The 19,751-nt window shown below is 38.1% G+C and overlaps 1 protein-coding gene across 3 annotated transcripts in view; it reads left to right on the top strand.

Moving 5' to 3' along the window:
• The window catches only part of GKAP1 (G kinase anchoring protein 1), an 81,379-nt gene that overhangs the window by 14,091 nt on the left and 47,537 nt on the right, over positions 1–19,751 (top strand). For 2 of the 3 annotated variants that reach the window (XM_005582029.5, XM_005582027.5), the window contains exons 3-5: positions 2,009–2,152; positions 12,672–12,749; positions 16,782–16,905. In XM_005582029.5, the coding sequence (XP_005582086.1) occupies positions 2,009–2,152; positions 12,672–12,749; positions 16,782–16,905 (346 nt within the window). Of the gene's footprint in view, positions 1–2,008; positions 2,153–8,393; positions 8,461–12,671; positions 12,750–16,781; positions 16,906–19,751 lie in introns of those variants that run through there. The other variant, XM_074017725.1, reaches the window with a different exon arrangement.

Below are 19,751 nucleotides of genomic sequence, written 5' to 3'. Positions count from 1 at the left end.
GAAGACTCCGCCTCAAAAAAAAAAAAAAAAAAAAAAAAAAAAACAGAAATTTATTTTTCACAGTTCTAAAGTCTAGTAGAGTTTCAAATCCACACGTCAACAGGGCCATTCTCTCTCTGAGACTCCGTGCCTCTTCTAGCTTCTGGGTGGCAGCTGTCAATCCATGGCATTCCTTTGGCTTGCTGTGTCATCACCCCAATCTCTACCTGTGTTGTTATGTGGCATTCTCTATGTATCTGTGTCTTCACCTCTTTGTATAAGGACACCAGTCATATTGGATTAGGGCCCAACCTAATTCAGCATGACTTCATCTTAACTTGATTACATCTGTAAAGACCCAAATTCCAAATAAGGTCACATTCATGGACACTGGGGGTTAGGGCTTCAAGGTATCTTTAGGGAGGATACAATTTGTTAAAAACTTCAGATAAATTAAATTGAACAGTTCAAATGCGCAAAGACCAATTCACAATTCAGCAGCCCCCAGAACCAGAATAGGTTCAGAGCTACTCCTGGGCTGTCAGATGGTCAGGTAGTATTTATGGACAGAAAACCAGAAGTGAGGTACAGAAACAGCTGGACTGGTTACAGCTCCACCTTTGCCTCATTTGAACATAGTTTGACAGTTAGCCACCTGTGATTGGCTAAAACTGGGTGATTGGTACAAAAGTAGGTTACAGTTTGTTTATATATTGTTAGGTTATAGTTCACTATGTATGGAGAAACTTTCAAGTTGAACTTAAAATATGTAAAGAGGCAGTGGGGGCCAGGCGCGGTGGCTCATACCTGTAATCCCAACACTTTAGGAGGCTGAGGTGGGAAGATTACCTGAAGTCAGGAGTTCAAAAAGTAGCTGGGCGTGGTGGCATCCAACTGTAATCCCACCTGTTTGGGAGGCTGAGGCAGGTGAATTGCTTGAACCTGGGAGGCGGAGGTTACAGTGAGTGAGATCGCACCACTGCTCTCCAACCTAGCGACAGAGCGAGACTCTGCCAAAAAAAAAAAAAAAAAAAAAAAGTAAGGAGGCAGCTTTATACTAAACCTTTTTTTTTTTTTAAACTGCTCCTTGCAGAGCAGGGCTAGCTCATAGGCAGTACGCCCAGTCTGCTGGCGAAACTTAATTTAACAAATTCAGTTCATAACAGCCTCTCAGTATTTTTCTCTCTTGTTTCAACTACTTTGTCTCAGATTATTTTTATTGTTGGGAGTGGCTTGGCCCATACTGTTTTAGTTGATTATGTTACTTTGTGGACTAGGCCCTGTATTTTTTAGCACTAGCAAAGTAGTTGTCAGAGTTGTTTAGGCGATCTCTCACTATTTAAACTTTTAAATGTGTATGCTTCTGAGCTATATTGTTTTGCATTTTATTTTATTTTTATTTTTGAGACAGGGTCTTACTCCGTCACCCAGGCTGGAGTATGGTGGCATGATCACTGCTCACTGCAGCTTCAACTACCCAGGCTCAGGTGATCCTCTCACCTCAGCCTCTTGGGTAGCTGGGACCACAGGTGCGTGTCACCACACCCGGCTAGTTTTTTTGTTGTTGTTGTATTTTTTGTAAAGACTGGGTTTTGCCACATTTCTGAGGCTGATCTCAATCTCCTGGGCTCAAGCAGTCCACCTGCTCAGCCTTCCAATGGGCTGAGATTACAGGGGTGAGCTGCTGAGCCCGGCTATGTTTTGCATTTTAAGAGCACACTTGTTTTACTGTTTTCTACTCCTATAAACTTTTCTTTAGTAAAGAAGAATGATTAAAATGGAGGTATAATAGAATATAATACATTTTTCACTTAATCATTTCATTTCTCTACCAATATTATCTCAAATGCTGGCAAAATTAACATTCTACAAAGATTATACAAAACACAAATAATAACTTTAGTTGTGTGAGTTAGCAAAACGAGTGGAGTAGAAGTATAAAAATACCATTTTTTTAAATTAAAAAAATCATTAGTATCCCAGGATTGGTAAACTGAATTTAATATATTTTTTCTTTGTTTTATTATAGCTCAGGAATCTTGCTTTTAAGAAAATTCCCCAGAAATCCTCCCATGCTGTTTGTAATGCTCAACATGATCTTCCATTGTCAAACCCAGTACAGAAGGATTCACGAGAAGAAAATTGGCAAGAGTGGAGACAAAGAGATGAGCAGGTACAACTACGTAAATAAAATTGTTTTGTTATTCATTGAATTTATGGATTTTTCAGATGGCAGTGCCTCTGAATTCATGTCACCACTGTTCTGAGAAGCAGTTTGTATTGGATTAATTCACATTTGCTGCTTTTAATAAGGGGTTCTGTTTTTGATCTACTCAAAAACAAAATTGTTACATTTGTTGTTTATTTTAGTTTTGGCAATACAAAGCAGTTATTTTGTGGTTTTAAAAATCATCTGCCTTTTACAAATCAGGGAGAGACAGGGAAGGTAGGGGAACAGTATTAAATTATTCCAAGTAAGAAAATCACATTTGTAGGGCAGAGGTCTCTTGTTAAAAATACACAGTGACTAGGCTGGGAGTGGTGGCTCGCACCTGTAATCCCAGCAATTTGGGAGGCTGAGGCGGGTGGATCACTTGAGCCTAGGAGTTTGAGACCACCCTGGGCAACATAGCAAAACGCTTTGTCTGCAAAAAATAGAAAAATTAGCTGGGCAGGGAGGCGCACACTTGTGATCCCAGCTACTCAGGTGGCTGAGGTGGGAAGATCACCAGAGCTCAGGAGGTGGAGGCTGCAGTGAGCCGTGATTTTGTCGCTGCACTCCAGCCTAGGCAGCAGAATGAGACCCTGTCTCAAAACAAAAAACAAAACAAATAATAGTGACAGTTTTGCTTAAAAAAGAAAGCTTTTGGGAAACTTTACCGTTGTTTCTTTAACCTGTTTACATGATACTTTGTTCTTCTATGTCTCTATTAAATGTCATTAAAAACCAAATAAAATAGATAACTCATTAAGACCAATACATATCTTTTTTTGTGTGTGGAGTCTAGGAAAATAGCATACTAAGCGTGGAATGTACTCTAGGAGATGCTGTATGTATATAGTAAGTGATGAGTTATTTATTTGCCTGTCAGACTATCATTTGATACATTCAGAATGAGTATCGTTCTAGCAGATATTAGGTCTAGTAGAGTGGCTATTTCTGTCATTCTTGGGTTATCAGTTTTAAAATAAATAGACTATACTAAGTTATTCTCTTAACACAAACTATGCTAATTATAACATTTTCTTTAGGATTTTGCAGTGCCTCAGGCTCATCATTATGAGCATCAGTTATTACTGTAGAGCCATGCAGTAGTGCTGTTCAAATGGCAGTTCCAGGCACTGGTATACTTGATAAATCATCTTGTACTGTTTCTAGGGGTTGATTCTTTTTTTCCTTATAAAATATTCATTATAACCGATTCTTGTTTACAAAGATAAATGTTTTAATGATCTACTTGTTTAGCCAGTAATAGAATTTGCCAGTGTCTGCACTGGAGAGAATTTCTCCCAGTGGTCTAAAGTGCACTGGAGAACTAATGGAGGAAAACTACTCAAATTTGCACCAAAATAAATTCCATGCAACATGGGAACTTGATCACAGATATCTGATTGCCTTTTCTTCTGCTCCTACTGATTGCTGCTGAAATGAGCAGGTAATGATGAAAAGGAAATAGTCTAACTTGGCCCTGATCCTATATAAGGATGCCATTGAAGGCCCAGGAACTTTGATGAATTTCTGCTGAGTATACTACTGATGGATCACTTAGGAAGACTTAGAACCTTATGTGGGAGCCTCACTTGGAAGAAAATAATGTGTGGAAGTAGAGTAGATCTTGGGATAATTATGCTGAGAGGTGAGGAAGAGATAAGGGCAAGCCTTGCAACTGATGGACAATATACTGTTTGGAATCTATTTTATTATTACTAATAAATTAATAATAGATTTCAAAAGTAGCTACATTTAGAGGGATCAGGCAATGACTATATACTAGGCAGAAAGCATACAGTGTGGTGGGTGTTCTTCCTGACACAGTATGAGACATTTCCGGGATGGAGGGCTGAGCCAGACAGAAAGCTGGACATGGAAAACTTAGCTGTTATTTGGCTGCTTATGTCAAACACAAAATAGAAATTATGCTAGGAACAAAGTTTCCTAATCCTAAATCACCATATTGATAATGCAAATTTACATCAACTAAGTCTCAGCATACAATCTGAGAGCTAGAATTAAACACCCAACCAGATGGACAGTAGGAAAGCACCCAGTTCGCCTATTTATGAGCAAACACTAGATCTCAGTTGATCTCATGTCAATGGAAGAAAAGTTTCTGCCACATGAAGGAAAAGAACGTTGTACTTAGTGTCTGGAGTGAAAGCACACCTTGAAAAAGATTTGCTGCAGGAAACGGAAGTCAATTTTAGATAGCACCTGTGTTTTGCTTTAATAAAAATCAAGAGGCTAGAACATTTTATAAAAGTCAAGGGGATAGTAATGTTATATAACAAGGTAAGATAAAATAATGGACTAAAATGAAAAAGTGACTGAGAGAAATTAAAAGGGAAATGGGTGAATTAAAACTGAGACAGGACCGGGCACAGTGGCTCACACCTGTAATCCCAGCACTTTGGGAGGGAGGCCTAGGTGGGTGGATCACCTGAGGTCAGGAGTTCGAGACCAGCCTGACCAACATGGAGAAGCCCTGTCTGTACTAAAAATACAAAATTAACCAGGCGTGGTGCTGCATGCCTGTAATCCCAGCTACTTGGGGGAGACTGAGGCAGGAGACTATCTTGAACCCGGGAGGTGGAGGTTGTGGTGAGCCAAGATCATACCATTGCACTCCAGCCTGGGCAACAAGAGTGAAACTCCGTCTCAAACAAAACAAAACAAAAGTGATATGGGTGAATTTTAAAATTTAGCAAAATAAACTCATAGCAGATTAAAAACTTAATTAGAAGGACCAGAGTATCTACAAAGCTGAGCCAATTGTGTGAAGGGAAATTGGAGATAAGTTTTTCTGATAAAATTGACATGATAGATTGGAACACTGAATTTAAATCCAACAGAGGCATAATTAATGTCCCTGAAACAAATAGAACAGAGGCAAGTATTAAAGATTATGTTGATAGGCCGAGTGCAGTGGCTCATTCCTATAATCCCAGCACTTTGGGAGGTTGAGGCAGGAATATTGCTTGAGGCCAGGAGTTTGAGACTGGCCTGGGCAACATAGTGAGACCCCAGCTCTACAAAAAAGAAAAAAGATTATTTTGATAAAAATTTCCCTAAGCTTAAGACTTGAATCTAAGCTTGAAAAGAACACCAAATTTAAGTCTTTTAAGAATTAGATTCTAATTTTAAGAATGAGGAATAAGGAAATAGTAGTATAAATATATGCACAGGAGAAAACTGGTTGCCTACACAGGATGAAGAATCAGGCTGGCTACTTTAAATACTAGAACCAAAATGTTAGGACCAAGAATTCCACATCTAGCTTAGAAGTCATTTGTGTGAATGTGAAAGAAACACACTCAGGCCCAGTGCAGCAGGTCATGCCTGTAATCCCAGCACTTTAGGAGACCAAGGTAGGCAGATCACTTGAGCCCAGGAGCTCGAGACCAGTCTAGGCAATATGGCAAATCCCCATCTCTACAAAAAAAATGCAAAAATTCACTGGATGTGGTAGCGCATGCCTGTAGTCCCAGCTACTCAGGCTACAGTGAGCCGTGATCACGCCAGTGCACTTCAGCCTGGGTGACAGAGCGAGACCCTATCTCAAAAAAAAAAAAGAAAAAAGACACTCTCAGACATAACAATAACTGAGAGAGTATACCACCATTATCCTTTCTGCAAATTTTTCTGAGATGTGCTCTTGCCAATTAAAAAGGAAATCTAAATGAAGAGTACAATTAAAACACTAATGGTGAGTAAGCTGGTTCAATAAATAATTAACTCTAAGTAGTAGCTAACTTGTATCTATCCCAGCACACTTCATTGTGGAAGAGTGGTCTTATATTCGCTACCCATTTATTTGCTTAGATGTATATATCAAAAGGTGTTTATGTTTCTTAATTGAAATGGGTATCATATGATATATGATGTATAAAATGATATGTAAATTATATCCCAGTAAAGCTGTTTTTCAAAAAAACATGTAAGTCATGGTTTTGACTTGGTTGTATGCATAATTTTCACTTAAAAAAAAATTTTTTTTTTGAGACAGAGTTTCGCTCTTGTCACCCAGGCTGGAGTGCAGTGGCACGATCTTGGCTCACTACAACCTCCACCTCCCAGGTTCAAGCGATTCTCCTGCCTCAGCCTCCCAAGTAGCTGGGATTACAGGCATGTGCCACCACGCCTGGCTAATTTTTTGTATTTTTTTTTTTTTTTTTAGTAGAGGCAGGATTTTACTATCTTGGCCAGGCTGGTCTTGAACTCCTGACCTCAGGTGATCCCTGGCCTCAGCCTCCCAAAGTGCTGGGATTACAGATGTGAGCCACCATGCGCAGCCACTGTTTTTTAAAATGATTAAATCAAGATCAAGAAACATACTGTTCACCAACAGCTATTGTCTATGAATAAATCTCTGTGTAGATTTTTTTAGGTATAATCTGTTTTATTCATGATGCACTGATATTATTGATTCCAGTGTACCTTTTTTAAAAAGTCATGACTTAAAAAATAAGTAGAAAAATCTCTTAAGGGTTTCAGTGATTAACAGACCGAATTTTATTGTGTATTTCTTCTGTTACTGTATTGATTCAAAGTCTACACGTGACTGGTATTTTTCTCACTCTGATGTGAAATGTCTGTTAGTATGTCCACAATAGCAAGTTCTCTCTTATGTGACATCCTTCAGTTCATTTGATAAAGGTTTTTTTCCAATAACTTGTTCTGGTTTTGTTTGTTTGTGAGTGTAATATTTATCATTAACTGTGTGACTGGTGTAATAAATCCCTTGGCAGTAGTTTGACTACCTGGTTTCCTTATAAGGGGTATAAATTCAAATTAATCCATTGTATGTTTGGCTCTTTAGCAACAAAATTAATCACTTTTATGCTAGAAAGCATTACTTAGTAGTTGTTCTGGAAAGACTCCTACAGGTCCCTAGGCTTTGTTTGAAAGAAAAACTGTGATATCTTCAGGCCACTGGTCTCCCCAAGTTTCTTTCTCTCTTTTTTAAAAATTTTCGTGTATTTTTTGAGACGGGGTCTCACTCCCATCGCCCAGGCTGGAATGCAGTGGTGCAATCATGGCTAACTGCAGCCTCGACTCCCAGGCTCAGATGATTCTCCCGCCTCAGCCTCCCAAGTAGCTGGGACTACAGGCACACTGCACCACGGCTGGCTAATTTTTTGTATTTTTAGTAGAGATGGGGTTTTGCCATGTTGCCCAGGCTGGTCTTGAACTCCTGGTCTCAAGCAGTCCACCTACCACAGCTTCCCAAGGTGCTAGGATTATAGGTGTGAGCCACCACACCCAGTCTTCTGACCAGATTTCTTGACAGGTAGCTGAAAGCAAAAAATTGATGACTCAAATGAAAAATTTATTCATTATCTTAATTTTCTATTTATAACTTTAAATGTAAATGTAAATTTACAATTTAATTTGTAAATTTCTGCTCCTTTTGTGACATCACTCTTAAATGTAAATTTCTGCTCCTTTTGTGACATCACTCTTGTCCTTACACATACACATTTATATTCTATATTCACTGTATTGGAGTCCTGTTAATTTCAAAATTTATTGTGTTTTTATAAGTTGCATTATTTATGGTTCTATTTTCATTACTACTTTTAATTCTTTCATGACTCATGAACCATTTTTATTGCTTGGGGGTACGATAAAGCATACAACAAAAATGCAGACTTAGTAAATACAAACAGCACTCAGAAGACATAAAAATACATTAGCTGAGATGAACTGAATGTGGTCATGAATGTGAATGATACATGTCATTTTTGTAGAACTCTGACAACCTTTGGAATAATTATGTTCAATAAGACTACTGTAAGATTTCTGGGAAAATAATCTTGCCTTCCAAATTACTGAAAGATATGTAGTCTACACTTTGAAAATCTAACGGGTTAGAGGACCACTATGCACTACTGCTATTAAGTGTAATCAGTTGGCTGTAAGTATTAGATATCTTCAGAATGAGGATCTTTTTTGTTTTATAATAACTATATTTCCATGTTGCCTATGATAATTGAAGACTGTTCATTTGGAATTTATTTTGTTTGGATTTAAATGGGTAAAATTGTAATGGTACTTAGACTTACAAATTAATTTTTAAAAAATGTTAGCACCAAAATATTTACTGTCCTTTAGGTTTTTCATTGGTTCTTCATACTCTTTAACTGATTGAGCTATAGGTTTGCTTAAATAGAAAAAAAAAATGTTTTACTACTAGATGGGGAGTAGGAAGCATTGAGGAAGTCAAGAGGAAGGGGATCTGAAGTACTCCATCTTGGGCACATGTAAGTATCTTCTTGAATTCTGTAGGCATTTTAGGCCTACTGTTTCCTCTTTTTCTTCCTTTCCTCCTCCTCCCATAAATAAAAAGAAAATAATAAGGAACTTACCATTTGCAAACTTAAACAAGGTACTTTTTTAAAAGTATGTTTTTATTTGCATTTTATTGCCTGGAGCCTGTCTTATAGGCCCAGTCTCTGTCTCTGTCTCTCTCTCTCTTTTACTTGTACATTTACTGATTAAGTAGATTGTCAGCTATATTTATAGCAGTCTTTGACAGAGAATAAAGATATGTTTAGAGAATTTCAAATCATGTTTTCTTTCTCTTTTCTGATATGTGTTGGTCTTGTGCTACCATTCTCCCTATTATCTAAGGTCAAAAACCTTATCTTTGATTCTTTCACACTTTATATTGTCAGTGTTCCAAAACTTGATCAGTCTCTTCTTTATTTTGTGCACTGCTACATTTTGGTCCAGGTGCCCATATACTGTCTGAGATTACAATGGCTTAGTCAGACACATTGATTCTAGGTTCTCGCTCTTCTAATATTCCAGTTTATGTCTTAAAAATTACTTTTATTTAATGTTAGCATTCCTCTTTTATCTGCCCTATATCCTTAAATTTTAGGAAGTGTCTGGAACCTAATGCTGCCCTAACTAAGCAATCTTATTTTCTACTATTCTGCAACATGGGAGGGTAATTCTAATTCATTTGGTACTGCTCTTATGCCAGAAACTGTGCTAGGTACTTCATACGTATTACAAGTTTAAATCCTCAAAACTGCCTTGTACAGTTGATATTCCAATGTTCTTTTTAAGTATTCTGAGATTCACAGAAGTTAATATAACTTGTTCAAAGTCACAATTAGCATGGGTGGAATAGGAATTTAAATTATCCATTTCTGTGATCTCCCAAAGCCTGTGTTTTTTCCACGTCTTTTTCTTGTAATGTTTAAAATTCACTTTTTGTCAGAATGACTTTCCTTAGTATCGCATAGTATATCTATTCTTAATATTGTAACATTAACATAATGTGGCTCTTTGTGCAATTCTGTTTCTGCCTATCCAAATTGTATCTACATTTAAATACCAACGTAAAATTACGTTTGTTGTTGATCTTTTTCTCAACTTCTGTAGCTCTTTTAATGTCTTATTCTATTTCCTGTAGCTCATACACGTTAATCTTACATCCTCAACTGGGTAGGAATTCTTCAAGGGCAACCAAATTTAAGCTGCTTCTTTAAATTAAGCCCCATAGGCAGGGAGGGCACAGCCCCTAGAAAACTCTAAATGAATCCTTAGTGGCTGATTGATCATACAGTGAAATTTTTGGAAGATTTGTTCTAGTTTTTAAAAATTTAAATTTAAATCATTTTTGTCTACCTGCATTTTCTCGTATACTAGTTTATGTTAACAATTAAAAGGTAAATTTAAAGTCCGAACTACTATTAGAATCAGTTGCTGGGAGGGCCATATTTTTTTACTTTAAAATTTCGATGTCGTTCAGTTTTTATCAAGCTATTAGAATGAGCTGCCTTAATATTTAAATTCTGTGAGTTAATATGAAAAATAAAAATGACGTCTAACAAGACTTCCACTTCCTAACCTGTTCTGCCCACTACCTTATTTCTGGAATATCGTCAGACTATGTGACATATTAAAAATAATCTCAAATGCCCTTTCTATATTAATTAAATGCCATCAATAGGGATTAAAAGTTTATTGGCAAATTGAACCAACTTTGTTCAGAATAAACAAGTAGTTTTGTTACTTTTTCTTTTTTTGAGATAGAGTCCCACTCTGCCACCCAGTCTGGAGTGCAGTGGTGCGATCTCAGCCCACTGCAACCTCCACCTCTGGGTTCAAGCGATTCTCCTGCCTCAGCCTCCTGAGTAGCTGGAACTACAGGCATGCACCACCATGCCAGGCTGAATTTTTTTTTTTTTTTTTTAGTAGAGACAGAGTTTCACCCTGTTGGCCAGGCTGTCTCAAACTCCTGACCTCAGGTGATCCCCCCACCTTGACCTCCTAAAGTACTGGGATTACAGGCATGAGCCACTGTGCGGCCTAGTTTTGTTACTTTTTCTGTTAGGATGATTACTGTCCTTTAACTGTAGTGAAACATTTTGTATCAGTTTGCCATGAGGTTAGGTGGAGAAATTGATGTAAATTTCCTTTTATCTTATAACCATTGAATACCCATATACATAAGTGTATATAATAAGCCTAAAAGATTAATTTATTACTTTTTCTTGCTAATTTCTAGTTTAGATTAATTTTTCACTTCTTTTAAGTTATTCCATAAAGTATGTGTAATTTACACTGGGCTTAATCTGATTTTCTAGTCCTATATATCCTTACTTACCATTTTAATTCTAATTGTATTTTTCTGAGTTAGATTGTTTTTCTGTGTAAGCTTAATCATTTTTCCTCTCTTTTTATTGTATCAGCATAGGATTAGATGAGATGCTTTCAAAGGGATGACTTTGTTTAGAAATGTTTAGTTCATAGTGTCCAGTATTAATATTTTTCTAGTTTTTAAGGTGTCTCTTTGAAACAGATCACTTCTTTTTGGAGTTGGTTTCTATTTTAGTTTAGATTTTTAAAAATTATTAAGCAACAGAAATAATTATGATTAACTTAGGTAAAAAGAAAACTTTTTTGAAGGATACTGAGTGATTCTCAGATTTGAATTAAAAACTAAATAATTAGGTCTTGGGAAAGCTGGAAACCAAGGAATTTGGGAGTGCTCAAAGGCATGAGCTAGTAGATGTCATTTTTTGACGGTTATCATCAGATAATTAAACTCCACCTGCTTTTTCTTTGTTCTCAAAATTCCTGGGAGAAGAAAAAGGAATTGGATCACTTGCCCCCACCTTTTGTCATTGGTGATGATAGCTTGGGTGTTTGTGTGGTATGGCAGTGCTTAGTGTACAGAATTGTGTGACTGGCTGTCCTGCTGAGACCATGGGACTTTGGAATGAATTGCAGTTATTTAAAGGAATGGAGGAAGGGATTCTGGATTGATTAAAAAAAAAAGAGATGCCCACTAAATTTATGCTTTTGTTACCCTGTACACATGGACACATACATGTAAACAAATCCAGGATGTTTACACATGTCATGTTGCAACTGTCTTATATACAGCTGCAAACACACTCACCTATGCCCAGCAGTGGACAACCCAAAGTTCCATCCAACTGCTGCAGCATTCTGTTTGGCAATTAGGAAAAGTAAGTCCTGTAGAGATTAATTGGATTGGAGGATGGTGAAAGCTAGATTTTAAAAAGTTAGGTGAGCCGGGCACGGTGGCTCACGCCTGTAATCCCAGCACTTTGAGAGGCTGAGGCGGGTGGATCACGAGGTCAGGAGATCAAGACCATCCTGGCTAACACGGTGAAACCCCGTCTATACTAAAAATGCAAAAAAAAAAATTAGCCAGGCGTGGTGGCGGGAGCCTGTAGTCCCAGCTACTCGGGAGGCTGAGGCAGGAGAATGGCGTGAACCCAGGAGGCGGAGCTTGCAGTGAGACGAGATCGTGCCACAGCACTCCAGCCTGGGTGACTGAGCGAGACTCTGTCTCAGAAAAAAAACAAAGTTAAGTGACATTGATTAGTGAAAAAGAGGAACAAATGTATATCGCAAAGAATCATTATTAGATGACTTAAAGCAACCATATAGTTTATCATTTTGAGAGTAAAAAGATGCACTATGAACAATTATTCTGTAACACCTGGCATATACCAGGACATTTGGCAACCTTATTCTGTACCTGTGGTTTTTTCTATATCCAGGAAGTGGTATACTGTGTTCAATAATGCTTATTGAGTTTTTTTTTGTATTCTTATATTTTTGAGTAATAATCACTCATAATTTTTGGTGTCCTAAACTGAATGTTGCCTTTGACATCTATTATAGTGCCAATAATTTGGTAAGATTTTTTTTATTAAGGTAAAAAGTAAGATTATATCATATACAACAGATAATTAACAATGAAGAGGAGAAATGAAAATCTCAAAATTGGAAGTTTGTATTTTGATGTCTTCTATAGAGTATAGGCTTCCTAGTTTGGCATGGTTATATAACTTTGGAGAATCTATATTGTTTTTTAACATGTTTGCTTTCTTTTCCTCTATATATAGTAATGTGTGTGGTTATTTTGCTCGTGTGATGTAATGATACTGTCTGTTTATTGTGAAACTTTTTTTTTTTTTAGCTGACATCTGAAATGTTTGAAGCAGATCTTGAGAAGGCATTATTACTAAGTAAATTAGAATATGAAGAACACAAAAAGGTATTTACATACTTAATGATTTAGATATTTTAGAAGTTTAAGTGGTGAAGTTAAAATCAACCTATTTGAATTTTACATAAAATTTCTTCTATAAAGTTTATCCAAAAATTCATTACCGTAATAAAATATTACCAAGAAGTGTTTATAATAGGATTCCTTCTCAACTTTTGAGATAGAACAGAAACAGTTGGACTAAAGCTTTGTCTGGCGACTTGGAACGTTTAGTTAAGGAATTTCCCCACCCAAGATGAAGGGAAGAGAGAATAAAATTCACAACAGATGATTTTAATTTATTTTTATTATTATTTTTTCTTGGGACCGAGTCTCAGTCTGTTGCCCAGGCTGGAGTGCAGTGGCATGATCTCACCTCACTGCGACCTCCGCCTCCCAGGTTCAAGCAATTATCCCGCCTCAGCCTCCTGAGTAGCTGGGACTACAGGCGTGAGCCACCACACCCAGCTAAATTTTGTTTTTTAGTAGAGATGGGATTTCACCATGTTGGCCAGGCTGGTCTCGAACTCCTGAGCTCTGCTGATCCACCTGCCTTGGCCTCCCAAAGTGCTGGGAATACAGGCGTGAGCCACCGTGCCTGGCTGATTATTTTAATTTTAAATGAACATAGAAAATAAGTGGATTTAAAATTTTAATATGGGCTACTATAGTACACGGGCATTCTTTAAGAGACCTCTGCCAGAGATGCACTACAATCAAATAAAGTAGGAGGCCATTTCTGAAATTTTGGCCTTGAAAGCTCAGCATTTGTCACTGAACTTTGATATTAGGTTGTGTGCTGAAATGCATTCTATAGCTTGTTATTGTAGGAGGATTTGAGTAAAAAGAAGTGTTGGTTTCCTAAGTTGTGTGAGTATTCATTATATTAATATCATTTAACATTTTATTCTTCAACATTTATTGGGATTATTTTTTGGTTTATAAAATTTGTTCAAGCTGTGATTACTCAGTGGTTGATCTTAAATGGTCTCTGGTCATCCTTAAGACATTTTGGCCATGTCCTTGTACATTAGTGTCTTCATCCAAAATGAAAACAATCAAATAATTAAAATTCACAGCAGCTACTCAGGAGGCTGAGACAGGAGGATTGCTTGAGGCCAGGAGTTTGAGACTAGCTTGGGTTAACACAGCAAGACCCTGTCTCTAAATATATGGTTTTTTAAAATTAGCTAGGCATGGTGGTGTGAACCTGTATTCCCAGCCACTTGGGAGGCTGAGGTGGAAGAACCCCTTGAGCCCAGGAGTTAGAGGATGCAGTGAGCTATGATCATCCCACTGTACTCCTCCTGCCTGGGCAACAAAGGGAGATCCCATCTTAACAAAAAAATTCACAGCATTGCTTTTGCTAGTTATTGAACTTAGTTCCAGGGAAAAGGAAAAAAGTTGCTAATAAAGTGGGCTGTGTATATTATATGTGTTTCATTTCCATATCCCTCTTTCCGTTACCCCAAATGACGAAGAATGAACTATAACCATTATTGTTACATAGCCATTTAGACACAAAGCAGGAAAATTACAAAAATTGATACAGCTAGTTTTACTATGATTTAATCATTTAAATGGACTATCAGGTTACACTGGAGAAGTAATCCTGTTTTGCTCAATTAGGAGATACAATTTATCAAATAGAATATTATACAAAGGTGACTTCTTGCTGTTAGATTTATGGATATATGTCTAGATTCTAAAGCTAGAAGGATTACCTGTATCCTAGAGGAGAAATAGAGTAAATAGTGTTGATAAAATGTCATACTCCCAGCCAGTGTTCTTTGCACAGTCATAGGTGTAATACTCAAAATCACTGATTTTAGCAGATAATAATGACTAAGAGAAGGGAGGAACTTCTTTTGTATGCAATGGGTAGTTCGATGGGATTGTATTGATGTGTAGTCATTGAGATAAAAGTCAATATTCAGTAAAACAACTCTTAATACAATTGTTTTAGCCTAAGGATTTTTATAACAGATAACTAAAGTTTAGGATGGCATTTTCTTTTCTTTTCTTTTTCTTTTTTTTTTTTTTTTTGAGACAGAGTTTCACTCTTGTTGCCCAGGCTGGAGTGCAATGGCGCAATCTCGGCTCACTACAACCTCCGCCTCCCGTGTTCAAGCGATTCTTCTGCCTCAGCCTCCTGAGTAGCTGGGATTACAGGCATGCGCCACCACCCTGGCTAACTTTGTATTTTTAGTAGAGACGGGGTTTCTCCATGTTGGTCAGGCTGGTCTTGAACTCCTGACCTCAGGTGATCTGCCCACCTCTGCCTCCCAAAGTGCTCGGATTACAGGAGTGAGCCACCATGCCTGACTGAGATGGCATTTTCTGTTCTGTTCTGTCAGTTATTCACCAAATAATTATTGAATAGCCAAAATGTGCCCCTTGAGTGTAGTGGAGGGAGACATAGTGTATAGTATTGAAAGATGTATGTTCTCAGTGCAGTGGAAACTCAGAAAACTAGAAGGTTTTTCAGTGCCTTTAATGGGGATGGGTTTTAGGCAAGGATTCTTTAAAAAGAGTCTTATTAGATGTATTAGAAGTTCATGAGGTAGACAAGAGGAAAGTAGGCATTCTGAAGGAAGGAGTGGCAAGTATATAAGAAGTATACATGTGAAAGAATATAGCATATTTGAAAAACTGTCATGTAAGGACCTAGAACTTCTGGAGATACAGCCAGAAGGATAGGACATAAATTACTTCATGTACTAGGCAAGGAGACTGGGTTTTATACATCCATTGGCAGAAAGCTGTTTAATCGTTTTTTTTTGAGACGTAGTCTCACTCTATTGCCCAGGCTGGAGTGCAGTGGTGTGATCTTGGCTCACTGCAAGCTCCGCCTCCCGGGTTCACGCCATTCTCCTGCCTCAGCTTCCCCAGTAGCTGGGACTACAGGCGCCTGCCATCGCGCCTGGCTAATTTTTTGTATTTTTGGTAGAGATGGGGTTTCACTATGTTAGCCAGGATGGTCTTGATCTCCTGACCTTGTGACCCACCGACTTCGGCCTCCCAAAGTGCTGGGGTTACAGGCGTGAGCCACCATGCCCGGCCCTAATCATTTTAACTTTTAGATTGATTTTGGGTTTTCATTTTAGAAACTCATGTGTAGCAGTGTAGAAGATGGATTGAGGAGCTAAAATTAGAGACTGTTGCAGTATCCAAGCAAAAGGGAGTTGGGGAAATGACTGAATGTACAAAGAACAGAGAATGAATTTAAGAGATCTTCAGGAGATAAGTTAAACAAGACCTAGTAATTAATTGGCTGTAAGGTGTGTAGGAGAGTAGGCAAGGATACTCTGAGGTTTCCAACTTAGACAGATGTGCAGATGGTGGCGGCATAACAAGGTACTTCATAAAGGATCGAGTGGGGAAGGCAGGGTGGTGAGATGGAAAGATAGAATATATTTCATGTGGAGATGCTTATTGAACATTCCAGTTCAGTTGTCTGTCTATAGAGAAATAATTAGTTTATTGGTAGAACTTTAAACTTTGAGATTGAAGAGCAGTGGGTATAAAGGTTAAATAGGTTAAGAGTGGGATAATGTGAACACCTGCTACGCTTTTGAGACGGTTGAGAAAAGAAGCCAGCAAAGGAAGCTTAGCAGTAGTCAGAAATGTATTAAGAAAACCAAGAGATGCTTGAAAAAAAATGTGTTTTGGATTTGGCGATAAAGAGGAGGTTGACTTTAATTTTAGTGTCAGAGACCAGCAGAAGCCAGATTTCAGTGGGATGAGGCAGGAAATTGCTGATTATTGTCTTAAATTTGGTCTTGAAAGGAGGAAGGTAGCAACGAGGAGGGGGTTATAGACCAAGGTGTAACTTTTTTTGTTTTCATTTTAATGTTTAAGATGTAAGGGATTGAGTAAATGAATAAAGAGGTATCCTTTTATACAATTTGGCTGGCCTAAATTTTGGTTATTTGCCTTTTATTTTTTAAAAAAATAAACTTTAAGAAACATATTACCTATTGGTGAGTTTATTTTACAGTTTGTAAACTGAACTTAATTATTGTTGGTAATTCTTTTTAGGAGTATGAAAATGCTGAAAATACTTCAACTCAGTCCAAAGTTATGAATAAAAAAGATAAAAGAAAGAATCATCAGGGAAAAGACAAACCTCTCACAGTATCACTAAAAGATTTTCATTCGGAAGGTAATATATATACAATGCTATTATGCTAAAAGAACTATTCTACATCTATTTTATATTTCAGTTGTAAATATCTTTATAATTTTTAAACAATAAGTAAAAGTTGTTCATGTATCATGTAGAATGTAAAAAATGTAAACCTGTGTCTTAGTTTGTTTTGTACTGCTGTAACAGAGTACCTGAGAGTGGGTCATTTATAATGAAAGGAAGTTTATTGGCTCACAGTTCTGGAAGCTGGGAAGTCCAGTATCAAGATGCCAGCATCGGGTGAGGGCCTTCTTGACAAGTCATCACATGGCAAGAGTGAGAGCAAAAGGGGGCCAAATTTGCCCTTTTATAACCAATCCCACCTGTGAGGGTGGAGCTCTGATGGCCTAATTACCTGTTAAAGATCCCACCTCTTAATATTGTTACAATGGCAATTAAATTTCTTCTTTTTTTTTAGATGGATTCTCACTCTGTAGCCCAAGCTGGAGTGCAGTGGTGCAATTGTGGCTCACTGTAACCTCTGCTTCTGTGACTCAAGCAATTCTTATGCCTCAGTCTCCTGAGTAGCTGGGACTACAGGCCTGTGCCACCACGCCCAGCTAGTCTTTTGTATTTTTTAGTAGAGACGAGGTTTCACCATCTTGCACAGAGTGGTCTCAAACTCCTCAGCTCAGGAGATCTGCCCGCCTTGGCCTCCCAAAGTGCTGGGATTACAGGCGTGAACCACCACACCTGGTGGCAATTAAATTTCAACATGAGTTTTGGAAGGGACAAAACTGTTGGGAAATAAACTAAAACCATTTGGGGTTTTAAAGTAATTTAAAATCAGTCATTAAAACCCCATAAAACTTTAGTAAGAATTTATCTTTTTGTATTTTTGAGTTTGTCTCTGTTCTAAAACTTACTGAAAATAAAAATTGACATTTGTAGTTTGAGTCATCTTGAAACATATTATTTTCCTTATACATGAACTGATTTTGCTTACACTAAGCCAGGAATAATGTTTTCATATTTCAGCCATTATTGGTCAATGTCTTCAAGTTATCTGGAACTGCATCTTAAAAAATTAAAATACAAATTTTAGGACAAGACTTATTACCAGAAAAGTGTTTATAATATCATTTGTATTTTTTAGCAAATGGAGAAGACAGAAGGAATTTTACTATCCACTAAACTTTTGAAGAAAAACCACAAAGCACATTATTTTTAATGTGGGAAATGTTAAAAAATACTTAGCCTGTGCCGTACAGTATGGTAGCTGCTATTCATGTGTGGCAATTTAAGTAAAAATTAAAATGAAAATGTAGCTTCTTAATTGCACTAGCCATATTTCAAGTGCTCAGTAGTCACATATGACTAGTGGCTTCCATGTTAGTCCAGCTATAGAACATTACTATCATCACAGAAAATTTTATTGAACAGCGCTTTGTCTATACCAGTCAGAATAGTTGCTCACCGTATGGACAGCTGTTTGTTCATTGACAGAGCATTTTATTTGATTCATATGAATTCAGCCTTAGTACATTGGGCATTGTTCTGTGAGGATAAATATTACCTTAGCAATAATTTTTTTTTTTTTTTTTTTTTGAGACGGAGTCTCGCTCTGTCGCCCAGGCTGGAGTGCAGTGGCCGGATCTCAGCTCACTGCAAGCTCCACCTCCCGGGTTTACACCATTCTCCTGCCTCAGCCTCCCAAGTAGCTGGGACTACAGGCGCCCGCCACCTCGCCCGGCTAGTTTTTTGTACTTTTTAGTAGAGATGGGGTTTCACCGTGTTAGCCAGGATGGTCTCGATCTCCTGACCTCATGATCCGCCCGTCTCGGCCTCCCAAAGTGCTGGGATTACAGGCTTGAGCCACTGCGCCCGGCCTACCTTAGCAATAATTTCAAAAAGAGAAAACCTAAAATACTGCTTTCAGAAATAAGCCTTTCTTTGAAAATCAGAGAATATATTTAGAAGATTGTATTTTCCTTTGAGGATCAAGAAAGTTTTTCCCTGTAGGCTGCCAGTGATTAAGTTGCTTTGCTTTGGGAGTTAAAAAAACAAATATGGCCGGGCGCGGTGGCTCACACCTGTAATCCCAGCACTTTGGGAGGCCAAGGTGGGCGGATCACGAGGTTAGGAGTTCAAGACCATCCTAGCTAACACAGTGAAACCCTATCTCTACTAAGAATACAAAAAATTAGCGGGGCATGGTGGCATGTGCCTGTAGCTCCAGCTACTCGGGAAGCTGAGAAAGGAGAATCGCTTGAACCCGGGAGGCAGAGGTTGCAGTGAGCTGAGATCACGCCACTGCACTCCAGCCTGGGCGACAGAGGGAGACTCTGTCTCAGAAAAAAAAAAAAAGACATTTTATTAAAAACTAGGCAGAAACATGCAACTAATGCTTTCTAAAACTCCTGTTTTCCATATTTAATTTCTTAGGTAGTATGTGAATTTTAGAAAAACATCAGTATGGCCAGGCACGGTGGCTCACGCCTGTAATCTCACCACTTTGGGAGGCCGAGGTGGGCGGATCACGAGGTCAGGGGATCGAGACCATCCTGACTAACACGGTGAAACCCCGTATCTACTAAAACTACAAAAAATTAGCTGGGGATGGTGGGCGCCTGTAGTCCCAGCTACTCGGGTGACTGAGGCAGGAGAATGGCGTGAACCCGGGAGGTGGAGCTTGCAGTGAGCCTAGATTGTGCCACTGCACTCCAGGCTGGGGGACAGAGCGAGACTCTATCTCAAAAAAAAAAAAAAAAAAGAAAAATATCAGTATGTTTTTTGTTGTTGTTGTTCTTTTTTTTTTTTTCTTTTTGAGACAGTCTCGCTCTGTCGCCGAGGCTGGAGTGCAGTGGCTGGATCTCAGCTCG

This window comes from Macaca fascicularis, chromosome 15 (genome assembly GCF_037993035.2).
Source record: "Macaca fascicularis isolate 582-1 chromosome 15, T2T-MFA8v1.1".
Lineage (NCBI taxonomy): Eukaryota > Metazoa > Chordata > Mammalia > Primates > Cercopithecidae > Macaca > Macaca fascicularis.
The sequence above is the reverse complement of the archived record's forward strand: the minus strand, read 5'-3'. Positions and strand labels throughout refer to the sequence as shown.